We start from the raw sequence: 18212 nt of genomic DNA, 5'->3' as shown, positions 1-18212 counted from the left end.
AAGAAGAAGAAAGTCGGCCGGACACGAACGTCAACAAACAACTAAAGAAATAGAAAGGGACGGGGTGGAAAACGAAACAGACGACAGCTTCTTGTTTCTATTGTGTTTGTCAATGACCCCCCCCAGAAAAGGATGGATGGAAGATGGACAAATACACAGAATGAGAATAGAAGGAGGATAAAAGAACCAGAGAAATGGACAGGTCAATGAGAGATGGGGGGGGGGTGAGGGGGATGAGGGGGATGAGAGGGATGGGGGGGGAGGAGAGGGATGAGGGGATGAGGGGATGAGAGGGATGAGGAGGATGGGGGGGATGAGGAGGATGGGGGGGGGGATCAGTTCAGACGTGCCCACAGAGAAACAGCCTCACCTGTCACAGCCGGACCCACCCAGAGCTCTGAGTGTGTGTGTGTGTGTGTGTGTGTGTGTGTGTGTGTGTGTGTGTGTGTGTGTGTGTGTGTGTATGTGTGTGTGTGTGTGTGTGTGCTGTTCCATCGCACAAGAACACAGTGTAACATGAGCTGGTGCTCCTGAGGCCGGCTCAGACGTTTAAACAGTGCGCAGCAGCACGGGTACACTCTACCCCTCCTGTAGGTGTACCCCTCCTGTAGGTGTACCCCTCCTGTAGGTGTACCCCTCCTGTAGGTGTACCCCTCCTGTAGGTGTACCCCTCCTGTACGTGTACCCCTCTGACTGTCCGTCACACGTGACCACGAGCCGGAGCCCCAGACCTGTGGTCCTCTGTGTTTCCATCCAGGGGGATTAAAGCGCCGCCACTCAGGGAATGGAGGTGGCATCGCTTTTATGCAGGTAAAAGCACAGTAAACCTGCATTTATAGTCTTTATGAGGAAACATTAGACGTGTGTGTGTGTGTGTGTGTGTGTGTGTGTGTGTGTGTGTGTGTGTGTGTTCAGACCTGTGGCCGGCAGGCAGACAGTGCGTGCTCCAACGCCGGCCACACGCCAGTCAGGCCTAAGAGGCTGGGGCGGGTTCTTGACTAGCCTAATAAACACCAGATGTTCCCTGGATAACATACACAGAGACGCGCTGCCGTGTCCATCTCCCCAGCAGGAATAACACCCCCCCCCAGCGTCTGAAGGCTCTACAGCAGCAGGAGGAAGATGCTGCAACGCCCTGGCTCGTCCTCTGACATGAACCACTTTAGGGAGTTCTGAGGCGTCCAGTGGGCGAGGGTTATAAAGTGTGTCCTAACAAATGTTATAAAGTGTTATAAAGTGTGTCCTAACAAATGTTATAAAGTGTTATAAAGTGTGTCCTAACAAATGTTATAAAGTGTTTTAAAGTGTGTCCTAACAAATGTTATAAAGTGTTATAAAGTGTGTCCTAACAAATGTTATAAAGTGTTATAAAGTGTGTCCTAACAAATGGAGGCCTTTGAAACCCTTTTCCATCTGCGCTGCCTGCAAACAAGAGACCGAAACCAATTCAAAGTTCTCCTCATGAAGGGGCGCCAGCAGCACCTCGGTCCAGTTGCGACTCTCCTTGCTGCCTTATCTGTGACAGACTCCTAGGAACTGATAGACCTCGCCGGGCCTCTGGATTCCGCCCCCCCCCCCCGCGCACTTACCAGCAGTTTATCTGGAGGCTGGAGCCTCTGTGAAATGGCAAACGGTGCCAGAGATACCACACAACAACTCCTAGTCCCCTTCAAGCTGCTGCAGGCGAGTTGCCCAAAAGGAAAACCGCCACACGCCGCACGCGGGCGTATCGCTCCTCCAGGAATGAAAGGAGTCGCCAGGGGCTCAGGTTTGGAGTGGGTACGACTCACGCTGCTCAAACCTTGTGGTTTCTTGTAGGTATTTTACGTTAAAGATGTGCAAAAAGAAGCTGTCAGTGCGCGGTTGCAAACATGTCAGCGCTAGTATGACCTACAGAACACCAGAGACCGTCCGGCTGCCCGGTAAGGATTTAAGAGAAAGCTCAGAACTACTTGTTCCCATCACCGTACGTGACACCGACAGTCCAGCGCTCGTGTTTTTGTGATGTAGAGGCGTTGTGCTCTAAGCAGCGACCTCTCTGACCCCGATTCCTCCTCCATCATGAGAGCATTCTTCTGCGGTCGCTCGGCGACCTGTCTGCCCTGCTCGCTGGCTGCAGGCACCGCCCGCCCATCTCCCCACGTCGGACGCCTGCGGACATCCACCTGCTTCCTCGACGTCCACCTCCGCCCGTCACCACCTGTGGATTTATCTGCGTCTGGCGTCTGGATCTGCCTCTCCTTAGAGCCCCTGTCGTCTCGCCTGTTATTCTTTTCTTCCGTTCTGTTTCTGCCTGTCCGTTTTAATGCTTTAATCTCTCGTTCAAAGAGTTTCCTAGTTGACCTAAGCCCTAACTCATTTAGATTGCACCGCAGAAGGCAGACAAACTACAGGCACTTTTTTCCAGAAATCCTCTGCAGCAGCTGATTAGCCTCTTTCTGCCTGGAGTCCGTCCTCCTCGTCCTGAACTCCATCTCCATCCATCCTCCTCCTGCTCTTTATGACAGCAGCTGGCATCTGATTTTAAAACTGCGTCAGATAATAATACATCAGTCATATGCAATATATTCACATCAAAGTTGTGACTCATACAAAACTTTGGGAAATTAGGGATTCTCCGAGCTGCTTTCCAAAATCATCAGACTAATATTGATTGAGCCAAGGGGAACTGACATTTAAAGGGCATATTTGAAAATGCAATACCACACATATTTCCCACACTGGACTTGATATTTGAACATTTGCATTCATGCAGCATTCTCATACACAACATCAGATCTGAACTGTACTAAATTGCTTGGAAAACCATGTGCACTATTGTTACAGGCCGCACTACAGATCACTTAATTTAACAATGGAACAAATGAGGAAACACGTTGCTTTACAGAGTGTTTTGGCGTCTCTCAGACAATCCTCTTGGTTTTTACAGCTGGAATATTACTGCTTAGGTTCACTTTAACAGTGAGCATCATTTCCAGACAGCAGGCAGAACATGTTCTGAAAAAAAACAGTTAGACTCGCTGGAGACTATCTGCTCAGGAGAGGACACAAGACAAGACGTATCTGGTGAACACGATGGAGCATTTAATGCTAAAGAACCAGGGATTTCTTCAGGAGTTGGAGAAAACGAAGCGCAGATCAGCAACAAACACCGGACCGAAATGTTCAGGTAGTCAGAAGTCAGAGGCTAGGCAACGGTTTACCAGCGTGTGACAATACTGTCTTTATAGCTTGTTTCACTGCCCCCTAGTGGCCAAAAAGCATCATGATAACTGTCTGTGTGACTGACAAGATGCGACCAGCCCAGACCTGCCTACGCCCTCAATGTGATGTGGGTCCTGTTGCTGTGGTAACGAAACAGCAAAGGTAAAATGACTTCTCTTTTTTTATTTTTTATTTCTGATTAATCTATAAAAAGTGGATTCTCTTTCAGGGAGATTTTTGAGGACCCCCCGTCCTTTCTGAACACCACCCAGAGTAAACCCATTTCAGATGGGTTCCTACATTCAAACTATGTCCACAGACGATCGGGAACCCTGAGTCCACGGAACAATACTTCAACCATCTATTTATTACCATGAATATAAAATGTCAGCTGTTGGGTTCTCACAAGGCCCCCCTTCCCCCTCAGGTCTACTTAAACTTCACTGGTTCTTGGTTTTAACTGCCCCCCCCCCACAGGTCCAGGGTCACGTTTTGGTAGTTTAAGTGTGATCAACAGAAACGGTGTGTGTGTGTGTGTGTGTGTGTGTGTGTGTGTGTGTGTGTGTGTGTGTGTGTGTGTGTGTGTGTGTGTCTGTGTGTGTCTGTGTGTGTCTGTGTGTGTGTGTGTGTGTATTTCCAAGTGTGTGTTTTTGCGTCTCTATGTATCCATGTGTGTTTATCATTGTGTGTGTGTGTGTGTGTGTGTATCTGTGTGTGTGTGTGTGTGTGCCTGTGTCTGTCTGTGTGTGTGTGTGTGTGCGCCTGTGTCTGTCTGTGTGTGTGTGTGTGTGTGTGCGCCTGTGTCTGTCTGTGTGTGTATCTGTGTGTGTGTGTGTGTGTGTGTGTGTGTGTGTGTGTGTGTGTGTGTGTGTGTGTGTGTGTGTGTGTGTGTGTGTGTGTGTGTGTGTGTGTGTGTGTGTGTGTGTGTGTGTTGTGACAGCTCTCTGATGGAGGCGTTACTCACGAGGCATGATTTCTTGGTCTGCCAGCTGCTCTCGTGTCCTCCTCTGCTGAAGTCTGAGCTGTAGGACTGAAGGAGGAGGAGGAGGAGGAGGAGGAGGAGGAGGAGGAGGAGGAGGAGACAGAAGTGAGGAGTAAAAAGGAGGAAGATGAGAGATGTGGAAAAGACAGAACAGAGACAGAGACAGACAAAAAGTGGGAAAAGACTTAAAACACTGTTGAAGGCTGAACGTCTGATGATTCTAACCTGAACTGTGATTTCACATAATTACACTGAACAACACGTCTGACGTCACGTCACAACGACCCAACACACACACGTGCACACGCCCACTTTACATGTATGTATCCATGCACAGAGGAGAAAAACCACGACGCTGCCTGCACACAAATATTTCTGCGAGCAGGATGTAGGGAACGATAAACACAGCTCCTGGCTTTTAAACAGATCTGCTCTGCAGTGTGTGGTCCGCAGCGTGTGTGTGCACGTTTCTGCATGCTCCATGTGTGTGTGTGTGTGTGTGTGTGTGTGTGTGTGTGTGTGGAAGCAGCCTAGGTGGGAGTGCAGGGTCATAAACAGTAAACCTCCCCCGTGTCTGTTGCTCTTCTTGTGTCTGTGGATCTTTGTCTTTTGTCTGTGTGTGTGTGTGTGTGTGTGTGTGTGTGTGTGTGTGTGTGTGTGTGTGTGTGTGTGTGTGTGTGTGTTTCCTCCTGACGTTATCTGATGGTCTCTCTTTGGGATCCTGGATCCGACACACACATGAAACATTCCTCATTTCTGTAACGCTCTCATCATTTTCTGCTTGTCTTCCTCCGTTTTAATGATCTCCATCAGGTGGTTCACGTCCCGCTGGAGTCCTCTCAGCTTTAATAGAATCCTATTTAACTGAATATCAGCTCTGGTTCTCCCCCAGCGAAGCACCTCTGTTACGTAACGGCAGCCCCCCCCCCCCGGCTGACATCTGCTTTAGTTTACAGAATGGGACGTGACCTCCTGGTCGCACCTTCACAGAGAGCAAACGGCCTGGAGAACATGTACCTGACACGACCTCTGACACACACACACACACACACACACACACACACACACACACACACACACACACACACACACACACACACACACACACACACACACACACACACACACACACACACACACACACACACACACAGGTGAGTGTGTGTACAAATGAGTTGAGGTCATCCAGAGACGCTACTTTACGGTAATTGTTTCTGCTAAAAATTCATAATGTAATTCATTATGGATGAATTACATAGCAACCCCCCCCCCCAAAAAAAAAAAATTAAAAAAATCAGATCTTATAAAGTGAAGGAAAGACTGCAGTCATTTAACTCCCCATTAAACACATGTCAGCATTTCAATCGTATGATTATTCCTGATTAATCGCTATTAAAAAAAATTAATTGTAATTCCTCACATTTTTCAGTTGATTTAATTCTCAGGTGGGGGGGGGGGTTCTCCGGCTTCCTCCCACCTCCAAAAACATGTGCTTCAGGTGAATCGATCAGTCCTAAATTACCCTTAGGTGTGAGTGTGTGCGTGTTTGTCTGACTCCATGTGGCTCTGCGGTGCACCGGCGTCGTGCCCGGAGTGTCCCCTGCTTCAGGCAGCGATAGCGGAAGAACCGGGAAATGAAGACGAATGAATGAGTCGACCCCAATGTCTAAAGATGACTATATGTTTCTCCTCTTCATACTACACACACCAGCCGTTCACAGGGGGACTTTCATTCGTTTTCAATGAATTCTTCTACAAAAAATACATAAATATTGTTCACAATCAATACAATACAATCACAATCAATACAATAGTTCCATTTAATCCCGTAAGAATCCATGTAGCCCAACCCTGATGTGATCCACAGCTAACAACTTCCCACTAACACATAATTTATTCTATTAAATTCAAACATCACCAGATCCTGATAGACAACATTAAACTTGCATCGTTTCATTCATTTGCGGAGCTTCTAACAAGTTAACACAGGTTCCCTCATTTACATTAATTCTGACTAATTCTAACGTAAACCAGACGTAGTTTTCATCCATACCTGCAGGTTTATTCTCTTCTGTCATGGAAAAAGAAAAGAAAAAAGCGACGTGACAAATCGTAACAGCAAACCCATCCTGCAGAGCATCTTTTATTCTAACTCGAGGAGCGGCTCTTTGCTGCTCTGTGTTTACTGAAGGGATATCAATAATTCTAGGTGAAAAAGCCCAGCAGCTGCCATCTAATCTGCTCTTCGTCTTCAAACCAGAGGGACGTCTGTCCTGATTGCAGAGAAAAGAAGCCGAGCCCAGCCGAGTAATCACAGATCAGTGAACCGAACCAAACCCAGCCGCTCGCCGCTGACTTTGAAACCAAAGACATTTGTTTTAACTTGGGCTTTCTTGACAACAAAGGACATACAAACCCACAGCCACATTTACAAGTTTTCAGATTTATAGTGTAAATAAATTACCATTTGTCCTGTTTGTACTGGTGAAGTGGTGATAATTACACAAGCCAATGTAGTGAAATGCTGATTTACTGCCATCCTGTGACTCACACGTCCACAATAAGTGTAACACCACACTTTTACACTTAAACTCCAGCATCGCGGCCGAAGGGACCCGCATTTATTACACGAACACTCCTGAACTTTCCATCAGGGCTCGGAGGAATGTGTTTGCTGCAGATGTATGAGTGTCACTGTATAACTTCTAATAAACAGGTACAGCTAAATGAAGTATTAGGTTTATTTTAGCCTAATACCTCTGCATGAAGTGAAAATCCAGCTTTAAAACAAAACCTGCAAATTTTTTCTTGCAGTCTTTGGACAGTTTGAGGCAGATTTGTGAGCGTGAGCCAGAGTCGGATGGAGCCGCCGCTCCGCCGTTACTGGAGTTATAATCAACAGTGTGATGGTATGGTGATGCAGGAAAGAGCAAACCTGAAGCAGACAAGCTGACCCGGCCCACAGGTGAGAGCCATTCAACGTCATTCCTATGATTATAAGGCAGTTTAGTCAGAAATAAATCTGCCAGCATCGAACAAGCATTCATTAAAGATTCAGCAAAGCAGCCGAGGCTGTCTTGTTAAATTAAATTAAAATTAATACAAGTTACGTGATTTAATTTCCTCCCTGATCATCCCTGTGTTAAACTGCACGACAACAGAAACTCCTCACTTGAACAAGATAACCAAGTTGCGTCTGGAATCAACAGAATTTTAACATGTGATGACATCATCCAATCAGAAAAGGCCTTCTCATCACACGGTTACGGTCTTATTCTGGCATCGGGGATGCCCGTTACCATGGGCGACCATGAGGCTTTAGTCGTATGAGGGCGTCAAAGATCATCTCGGATTTCATTCAGGTGTTCTCCACACCTGTCGCCGCAGGTGAAATCGTCACGCTCAGCAGATTAGTGAGTGGGCGTGGCCAGTGATACAGGTTGCCTCTCATACTATTACATAATAGCAGTGAGCTATCCAGTTGGCGTGAGACTGAGTCAGTAACACACTCAGAACCCGTGACCCCGTCCGGGGGGGACCACTTGAAGGAGATCTTTATCTTTGCTTCTCGCTTCAGCCGTTCCCATGGAGTCGACGATGGAGCGACGCGAGCGGCGGAGACAGAATCTCTAAACCTGCTGGAGCACCAGGGCTGGAACGTGAGCAGCATCCTGCTGCTCTCTAACACACACATCCACCCCCATCCCAGGAGCACCGGGGGTCATTTCCCACCCCCGACGATCTGCTCTAAACATCTCAGAGGAAAAGCCTAATTTACCCTGCCCTCTTCTGGGGCACAATTAGAGCCTGCAGGCCGGCCGAGTCGGTCAGCGTTTACAGGCTGCTGGGGCAGGTTTGAGCCGCTGCTGCCACCATCAGTTACATTTTCCTCAGGGAGGTGGCAGTGTTGGTCAGAATACACACCACACACACACACACACACACACACACACACACACACACACACACACACACACACGCTCAGAGAATAAAGACGGACGCTAGGAAAGACAAAGAGTGACGGAGATGAAGAGCGTCAATAACGCGAGGAAGACCAGTGATGAAGACGAAGCCACGACAGCTGCTGTGTGTTAAGACTAAACCAGCACCACACACACACACACACACACACACACACACACACACACACACACACACACACACACTTTCTAATTGAGACATTCTGAGATAACCTTTGACCCCTCTCCGGTGTCTAATCTGCCTTTATCGGGGTCCACGCAGTGGGAACGTCTCGCTGGTTTGCCTCAGCGGCAGCAACAGGTTGGCGGGGGGTGGGGGTGGGTGTGTGGGGGGCAAGTGCACCGACCCGACCGACCCGGCCGAGACGTCACCTTCACATGTCCCCCGCTTTACGAGGAGGCGGGCGAAACATCAAAAGAACACGCCCGGCTGTAAATTCATCACGCCAACGCGCCGCCTGTTGTGAGTTACCCCCCGGGGAGGACTCCTGACTCACGTCGCCCCCCCCCACTCTGGTATTTCTCATACGGCCACATGTCAGCGGTCTATTACATACACCTGTCAGTCCGCTGGCGCTAACTGAGGAGGACGCCATGCGTGTCAACATCATTCATCCGCAAGGACGGATGACTGACATGATGTACACAGGACGCCCTGTAAATACACACACACACACACACACACACACACACACACACACACACACGGATCAGAATCCACACCCCCAGGTGTCTTACCTGATCTAAACTTGCTTCGTATCAGTATGGAGTGTTCAGAGCCCAGTAGAGTCATAATGCTTACAGTACAGTTCCAGCGTTCACAGGCTGCAAATCTAAGTCACACACACTCCGACCCCCGGGGCCGCCTCCGGACGCCAGGCTGAGACCAGATGGAGCTGACCCCCCCCAGGCCTCATCAAACAGCTCTACTGGAGCACGGGTGGAAGCAGAAAAATCACTTTCGCAGCAGCTCTTCCTCTTCCTCTTCCTCTTCTCTCCCCCAGAGACGGCGGTGTGAGAGTCTGGGGCCGCTGAAGCTTTGGTCCCATCTGGCCGAGAGCTCTGAGCAGGTCCTGGGACGACAAGAGAGATATGCCCTGCCTGGGGAGGAGCTAACCGGCCCAGGGTTTCCTCTAAGCCCCGCCTCCCCCCCCCCCAGAGCCCCAGAGGCTGGACGGGATCTGGATGATGTGCAGCGTTCTTCCTCCCCTGCCACCAGTGTAAATATATCCATCTAGCAGCAGGGCTGTCATTAGAGGAGGGGGGCGGGTGGGGGTGGGGGGGTCCACAGGGGAGAAAGATGGAGTCGATAGAGGCTCTGGAGGAGAAAGTAGGCTTCAGTTCCTACGCTACGGCTGATGGCAACAGCACAAAGTTGTCAGCGCCATAAAACGTTTGTGTGTGCATTGAAGGAACTTCATGCCCTCAGACCCCAGGATGAACACCTGGTGACTGGTCTGGTGACTGGTCTGGTGACTGGTCTGGATCAGGAACAACCAGCTTTGGAGCAGTGGTTCCCAAAACCACACAAACGAGACCCTGTTTAACAAAAAGCTTCTCCCAGGGTTCCTAGCGTTTCTGTTAGATGCTCTCATACAGGAACAACAAACAGCAGCTCTGTCAGGAACAACATGTTCTAAACATCTCCGTTCAGATATAACACCTAGAACGACACCCAGCGCCTACAATCGGTTGTGTTCCGCTCAGCTAGACCCCCCCCAAAAAATAAAACACAAAATAACAGTGTGGATTGGTGGCTTCATCCAGACCTTATTGATCTCAAAGTCAACGTCAGCTTTACTGTCAAATGTACCACATTCTGTATGTACTACAGACATACAGTAGTTTAGTCCTCTCAGACCCACCGTCAACAGGCAGTACAACAGGCAGTACAACAGGCAGTACTACATATGCAGTACAACAGGCAGTACAACATAGGCAGTACAACAGGCAGTACTACATATGCAGTACAACAGGCAGTACAACAGGCAGTACTACATATGCGGTACAACAGGCGGTACAACATAGGCACTGCAACAGGCAGTACAACAGGCAGTACAACAGGCAGTACAACAGGCAGTACTACATAGGCAGTACAACAGGCAGTACAACAGGCAGTACAACAGGCAGTACAACAGGCAGTACAACAGGCAGTACAACAGGCAGTACAACAGACGAAACACAAAGGGACGGTAAACATCTCCAGACTCTCTTCTCTGCCTCATGCTATGGTGTCTCCAGGAGATAAACCTCTGACTCGCTACAACACCTGTTTAGTAAGAACAAGACTGTTTGGTGAAGTGGATACAGATCATATTCACTTCACTAAACTAGTTCTGCTGAAGCGACAAGTCATTTATCTGTGATTGACATTCAGTAACGCATCTTGCCTTCTGATTTGAGGCGGCACGCGCAGACGTAACGCAGTGTGAACTCTGTAAAAGGCTCTTTTTACACTTTCCCTCACTGACACAGACTGAAGAGATGGTTGAGGGCAGTCAGTCATCCAGCAGCTGAGCAACAGGAGGTTTATCTTATCAGCAGTGAGATAGCAGCCTGTACTCAACAAAGCATCCCTTCCTCCGGCTCCCACATACCAGGCAGACATTTGTCAGCGTTGATCTGAGCCCTGTGCCCGCTCCGCCCGGACAGCGCCGTTAGCCAACAGCAGCTACAACACAGAGCCTCCCAAACGTCCATCAACACGGGACGGCAGCTGGACACCCCCGAGCTCTCTCTGCTGTTTATTCCTAGGCGAGATCTAAACATAATATGGAATGTACGCTCAACGCTAGACAGTAGGCCAACCAGGAACACACCAGCGAGGAACGATGTCGGAATGTCATGTATGTGTCCTCGTCTGTGTCACACAGCAGGCGTCTGCTGCCCCGTTGCATCCTGGTTAAAGGCGTCAGGGGTTACAGAATGTAAGGAGGCTAAAATACAGGACGCATCCCTTCTTCTCCCTCTGTCCACTGCATCCTTTTGTATCATCTAACTTAATTCAAGCACTTAAAACGCTAAAATCCAAAAACTCTGTCACTGATCTTACCATTACAAATAGAAAAATTTCAAAATAAAACATCCAACAACACTTTAAAGTTACGGATGATTAGAAGCACATAAAACATGTCACAAAAATAACAAGAAGAGTTCATTAAACAGCGTTAGCTGCTTTATTTGACCTTTGGTGACGGTTACCTCCACAAGCCTGACATAATGTAATTCCAGTAAGATGCCACCAGTAACTATCTCACAGGTCACATGATGTAAGTTTTCATTCCAATGATAAAATACAAATGCACACAATTATTCTGGAGGCCTCCGTTGGCCCGCACCTCACAGAAACTTGGTTCCTATTTAACTTTCTGTTTGAAAAACACTTAGCGTGTTTCCCAACATGTTGGCCCATTCCTCAGAAAGCTGAATCTATTTGAGAACAAGACAAGACAAAATAACAATCGATTTTTATTTTACTTTCATTGAATTACAGAAAAAAACTCTCTTCAGTTCAAAACTACATTTCAAAAGAGTAAAACAAATTTAGATTTGGATTAAAACTCCAGTTGGAATTTGGATCAAAAAAACCGTAGTGTGATGTTTTGAGTGTATTCCCGACTGAAGCTGAACGAGCCTTTTTGAGTGTGTGTGTGTGTGTGTGTGTGTGTGTGTGTGTATGTATTATATTCCTCATCACAGTCAGGGTAGAAAATCAACTTTTACACTTTTAAAAAAAATCCTCCAATGTCGTTTAATTCTAAGAACCTTTTTCCCTCGAGTTTCTGCAGTTTCACGGCTGAAATCAAATGTTTTCTATTCAGTGTGACAGCAGAGAGCGTCTCATGGTGGCTGCATTTCTGTTAGTTTCAACACATTTTATTAAGTCACTTTTGTTTTTTCCACTGCTAGATATATTTTTGCTTAATGCTGGCATCTGACTGGATTACATAATACATTCTGCTTCTTCTTAGGCTGGATTTTTTTGCGGATCTGTCTGTCCTCTATTTGATCTCAGTGCTTTTCTTTTTTTAACTGTCATCAACCTTTTTTTTTCTATCCCATCGGTCACGTCTCTGGCTATACTTTGTCCTGAATCTCCCTTAAAATACCAAACCATTTCCTTCCCTCCCTTTTCAGTTTGTCTCTAAGCAAAAAGAACACCAAAAAGAAGTGTGCTGCTTCATTCTGAGCCTTTTCCCTGCAGCACTAATCATTCGTTTCGCTCCCCCTGCCTCCGTTTTTAATCCCCTCACACCATAAACACCTCTGGGCTCGTGTTGCCCAGCAGCCTGGGCCCGCGGCGGCGAGATGCACACACCAAAACGTAATGATTTCATGTAATAAATGACGCTTACTTGTCTCTTGGCTGTGCTGACGTGTGCTGTGGTGAACGCCAAAAACTCACACAATGCTCAAGTCAAATATTTACATAGACTTTTCTTGGGCTGCAAATCTTTTGCTTGACATTCAGGGCTGCATCCGTCTTGCATGCGTAGTGAGTGAGCACACGCAAATTACACACACATGCTGTACATGCACATGCACACACACACACACACACACACACACAGTCAGTGTCTTAATTAGCAGGTGAAAGTGCTTTAAGGGAAGGTCTGTCAGAGGGTTTGACAGTGTACACACAGCGTCTCCGGGAGATTCCTGAAGAGGTCACCCAGCCCCGGCTTAATCCTCCCCTTTAATTGGGCCCTATGTCAACGGATGTGACAAGTCTCATCTGAACTGTCTGGAGACACACACGTGTGTGTGAATGTGTGTGATAACAAGAAAAAGACAGATCATACACCAATCTGGGTGCAAGTTTTGTACATTACGTACATTGAGATTGCAGCAGGGCGTCATGATTCATGCCTGTTTGCTCTGCTATATGATGCATATGTTAAAGCAGCGCTCCTCTGATGCAATAAGTCATGAGCATGTTAAAAATACACATTTCATAAGGCGGCGTCTGCGCACGCCGTGTTTATTGGCCGACTGCACAGACGACTAGATCAAAAAGTGACTGTTACTGTTTTGTGTGATTTCTTGTGTTGTAGATAAAGCAGATGGGGATAGTTGTGCAAAATATTATAAAAAAAAAAAATATCCAAGATCAGTCTGGAATAACAAACACTTTTTACGTTCTAAATGTCTGGAATGATGGCGATCTTGTCTTGTTGACATCAGTTCCAATAAATGAGCTTAGCTGCTGATAGGAACACACACGTATCTGAAATGCTTTGGATATCTTGACTCAAATGGCATCTGTGGGGGCCAGCTGTCCCACCAGAGGGCCGGTGACACGAGGAAACGATCAGGAATGGAGCGGCTGATGGAGGAGAAACGAAACATTTGCTGGAGCTGCTGCTCAGCTGTCTGATGACAGGAAACAATAAAAGCCTGGAAGCCTTTTTTTTTTTTACCTTCATCTATTTCCAAGTCTGTCTTCCCACCCTTCTCACCTGCTTCCATAATTACAGGACAGAAAGTACTTCAAACCAGCCTCTACTAAGAACACCAAACACGCCATCTTTGTGAAGTATTACTATTAATACTTGTTATTATAATTCCACATCCAGATATACTGCTTCAGCAGGGTGTTGTAGCACTTGGACTATTTTCAGCCAATTATGTCACCTTGCTGTTTTCCAGACGAATGATTGACCAGTAGGCGGTGCTGAGTTTCTTGACAAGTAGCACAAGTTACCATGGTGATTTTCTGAGTCAGAAGCGAACCCTCGCGCGGAAACCCAGGTTTAAACCTCGCCAACCATAAATTCCGCAACACAGCACAGGTCTCAGGACGGCTCTTATCTCATGTTCGGTGATTCGGCGTTGTCGTCAGGGTCTGCAGAAGCCTTAGAATGACTGTTTCATTTGAAACAGGTGTGTTGGAGGAGAAACATCTAAAACATGCAGGGCAGGAGCGCCCCAGGACCAGGACCAAGAAACCACGGGATTAGAGGCAGAAAAGGTTAACATACACAGCGACCGCACTGAATCCCAGGAAAGAACCTTAAATTTAAGGGCAGGGATTTTTTTTTAATGTAAATTTTCCCTAATCACATTAAAACTGGACAAATTGTTTAGGTCCTTTTCGGCCTCTGTCTGACCCACAGGTTTGTGTCATGACGTCTCTGGATAACCTGAAGTACCACTGATGTCAAAGGTTTGAATGCAGGATCTAGGGCAGGGGGGTCAAACCATTTTCACTGAGGGCCACATCAGCATCACGGCTGTCCTCAAAGGGCCAGGTGTAACTAATAAATGTAACTAAATGTAACTCAATGTAACTACTCCTTAATGTTAAAGAACTCTGAATTTCTGGGATGAACTACTGCATTGTGGGAAACCTTGACCACTTTTGACCTATTTATTTTTAGGTTTTACCTTTTATGTTCTGGTGGGCCACATAAAATGATGTGGAGGGCCACATTTGGCCCCCGGGCCTTGAGTTTGACACATGTGATCTAGGGGATGCAGAACGGACATCTCCTATATGTGATCCGGTCACCCAGCAATAAAATCAGACTTCATACCAACAGAACAACGAATGACATTTGTCAGTGATTTGTTATTTGAACCTGTTCTGAGGTGAAATCTGACCCTCTTGGCGTTGAGCGTTCACATGGACCCTCAGAGAGAAGGTGAGCTGTGCAGCGATCGCAGCGATTCTCCTTGATCTTGTCTATCTGAGCATGTTCACGTTCCTCAGACGGGCTTCACGCAAATGCTTCGAAATTTCCAGCTGCTGTGAAAATTTCAAATGAAGCAGAAAAAAAACAACAACTTTCCTGTTCAAAGTTGTATTTCGTGTGAAGCTCCAGAATCACCAGTTTGTGGTGATCTTAAGTGTGTATCGGACTTCTTGTCTCCTCTTGGTGAGTAAAACACTTCAGGTGTCACACTGTGATTTCCAGTAATTACATAGAATTGATCAAACGTTTTATTAATGAGGCTTCTGCCCACAGATATTTGCAGTATATTTATCTATCGCTTTATATAATGTGTTCATGTGGTTCATACTCCTAACCTAACTTCACTGTATTGAACAGCAGGTTCTGTCCCGGTTCTGTTGAACGGTTTAACAGGACCAATCACAGCCGAGGATTTGGGGGGATAATTTAAAGGCCGTAATAAGTATGGGTGTGTGTGTGTGAGGTGAGTTAAAGCCACCGTGTTGAAGGAGGAGGAGGAGGAGGAGGAGGGTAAAGAGTTTACTTGAACACAAGAGATGAGTGTGTGGGGTCATGAGTTCACAGGATATGGGTGGGGGGTCCTGGAGGGTATTGTCTCTGTGTGTGTGTGTGTGTGTGTAATAGAACCAGACGTGGTGCCTCTGTAGCCACGGCGACAGCAGCTGTGTCCCGTCACTCTGACAGACGATGTCTCTCTATTAGCTGCCTGTGCTGGTGGCGCTCAGGTAGACGCTCCAACTGACCAATCACAGCACAGGATTAACGGGATTGTCTGTCATGTAACCATAAGCCTGAACTGAAAGTAAAACCTTCCTCCAATGTTTGCCCAACCCAACAAGGAGTATTCTGTCATTGTTGCTTACGAAGGCAAGGTTAACTACGCTAACATAACTAGCATCCACGCAGTAGTTTTTATCCACTGAGAGCTTAAATTAAATTACAGATTAATGCTATAGAAAAATTAAAAAACTGACAGCAACTGTAGGAAAGGATATTTGGTCAACTGCTATTTGTATGACAAATATACTTTATTTTGTAATCTGCTACTTGGTTTGATTTTTGTCAGTGTTTAAGTAAACCTGACGCTGTGTTTTTGTAAGCTATCATTTATTTTATTCCACTGTTATAAAATAGGGCGATAAGTGGTTAGCTGGAAATGTCCAGAGAGAGAGAGAGAGAGAGAGATCCAGACCGTTATCAGCACCCAATCAGTGTTATCGGAAAAACCGAGAAGTTTCTCACGACACAACTTGGCTGGGCAAAAACAAAAAGATGAGAGAAAAGCAGAAATTATGAAGCACAACTAAAGAAGGAGAGGACAGACAGCGTGGTGAAGGAACGAGGGTGGAGAAGATGGAAATGTGCTGTCAGAGGAGGTGAAGGACACACGGGTGGAGGCACGTCCTTTTCTTCAGCCTCTGCTATTGAAGCTCACTGAGACCAGAAGGGAAAGACGAACCCAAACCAACGTCTCTATCTACACCCTCCTCTGTCTCTGTCGTCATCTGGTCTGAAGCGTGGTCACCTTCACTCGCCCGGTGGGGGGTGTCAGTGTGTCTGGCAACCAGAGGCGACCGATCCAGTGAAATCCCAAACCACAACACGAGTGCGAGACGCGCAGACTGTCTCCACATCTGGTGAAAAACCAAAACACGGAGGGAGACGCTGTTTTGCGTTTTTGTGCTTATTTAGCTTTTGGCAATTGACTTTGCCTCGGCTGTAGTCTGCAGACGCTGGCCGGTGGCCCGAGCAGGGCGGGCGAGGAGGCGGGGGGAGAGTGGCTCTGTCTGTGCAGAGATGGGCCCGCATCACCTGGGCTTTACTCTAATTCCTGCCTATTATCGAGGGCTATGGGATGGCTTTACGTGGTATTCCTGAACCTTCACTATCAGAAATTTAATAACTGACTGTCTGCGTTGTTGTTGTTAATGTGTATGTCCATGACTAATGGGCCAGATGGAAGCCACATCACAAGGAACAACCACTGATGCCAAGCAAAAGTCTTTTAGTGGAGTTATAAAGGGGAAAACAAATAAGTAAAAATTGCTGAAATTGAAACAGAATGACTCAATATTATCTGAAATAAATCCATGAAGCAGGAGAGATTTAACTTTGGCTGCAAGTCCAGATTTGTTGTGCGACTCGTCCTCCTCAGCGGAGCCTCAAGTGAACCAGTGAATCAGTGTTTTTATCCTGACAGAACCCAGGAGTAATAAAAAGATACCGTCACTACAGCCTGTATGTAACAGGAGCCAATAGTTACAGATATACGTATATGTGCTACACAGTGTCTGTATTCTCTTCTTTTTTTAGGACCATAGTTTACATTTCTGACCTTGACACTGTTCTCTGTCCATCTACATCCTCACATACATTGTCTGTATTAAAACTTGTATTTACGCTCAATTTGACTGAATTTTTTGCTTATTTTGTTAAGTTCAGTAATGTATAAGTAATCCATCCATCCATCAATCCATCCCTCCATCCATGCCTCCATCCATCCATCCATTCTCTTGTAGCCAAGACGACTATAGTCTACATCCTCCTTGTGGGTCCTGGCTCTGCTGGAGTTCAGTTCAGAAAAGCACAATCACACATAGAAACATACAGTAATGAAGACATTCACTCATCTGGATCTCCTCAGCAGGTCCAGCAGTTCCAGACGGCACGACTGAAGCACTCTGTTAGCCAGCGTGTTGGTTCTTCTCAACAATGGCCAACTCTAGCCATGTTTTCTCTGGTACGACCCCCTCCATCCTCCCAGGGACACCTACTCGCGTGAGTGAAACACACCAGTCTAGATGCAGATCATGGGTCACGTTAGTGTTCATGCATAAGACTGAGCCTCTGTGAGATGCTTTCACTTTCAGGTAACTACAGGACAGAGCAGACATGGGGGGGTGGCCACACAGAGCTGGTATCTGCTGGGCCGGACTCCACTTTTGACCCCACCAGACTAAAACCTATTTATAGGACTATGTCAGTGTGAGTGTGTGCACATGTGTCCTAGGTGTTTGCACACCCCCCCAGAGGGGAGTTGGTCTTATCAGCACCCCGGAGCATTCATCAGGGGTGACACTTTCTGCCATTCGGCGTTCAAACCAAACACTTGACTACATGTGCTATCTCCACTCGGCGGGATGTTGAGAGGCCTGACTTATGCGACTTGTCAGTAAGAAATCACACTATGGTCACGCCGACCCATTGATTCGGTATGTTGGGTTTTTTAAATTATTTTTCCTCTGATAGGTGATTTGGTCGGACAATCGTTTCTTTCTTTCTTACCCGATTCAGAAAGCTGAAACAACAAAGGAGCACCGACCGCCCCACGGCCATGGTTGCTTTTAACAC

The 18212-nt window shown here is 46.9% G+C and overlaps 1 protein-coding gene across 8 annotated transcripts in view; it reads right to left on the bottom strand.

Moving 5' to 3' along the window:
* Positions 1-18212, bottom strand: part of myocd (myocardin) — a 102251-nt gene that overhangs the window by 14469 nt on the left and 69570 nt on the right. For 5 of the 8 annotated variants that reach the window (XM_068305106.1, XM_068305110.1, XM_068305112.1 and 2 more), the window contains exon 3: positions 4169-4234. The exons of 1 other annotated variant lie outside the window; for it this stretch is intronic. In XM_068305106.1, coding sequence (XP_068161207.1) covers positions 4169-4234 — 66 coding nt within the window. Of the gene's footprint in view, positions 1-4168; positions 4235-8904; positions 9239-18212 lie in introns of those variants that run through there. 2 more of the 8 variants (XM_068305109.1, XM_068305113.1) reach the window with 2 other exon arrangements.

This window comes from Antennarius striatus, chromosome 21 (assembly GCF_040054535.1).
Source record: "Antennarius striatus isolate MH-2024 chromosome 21, ASM4005453v1, whole genome shotgun sequence".
Taxonomy (NCBI): Eukaryota; Metazoa; Chordata; class Actinopteri; order Lophiiformes; family Antennariidae; genus Antennarius; species Antennarius striatus.
The sequence above is the reverse complement of the archived record's forward strand: the minus strand, read 5'-3'. Positions and strand labels throughout refer to the sequence as shown.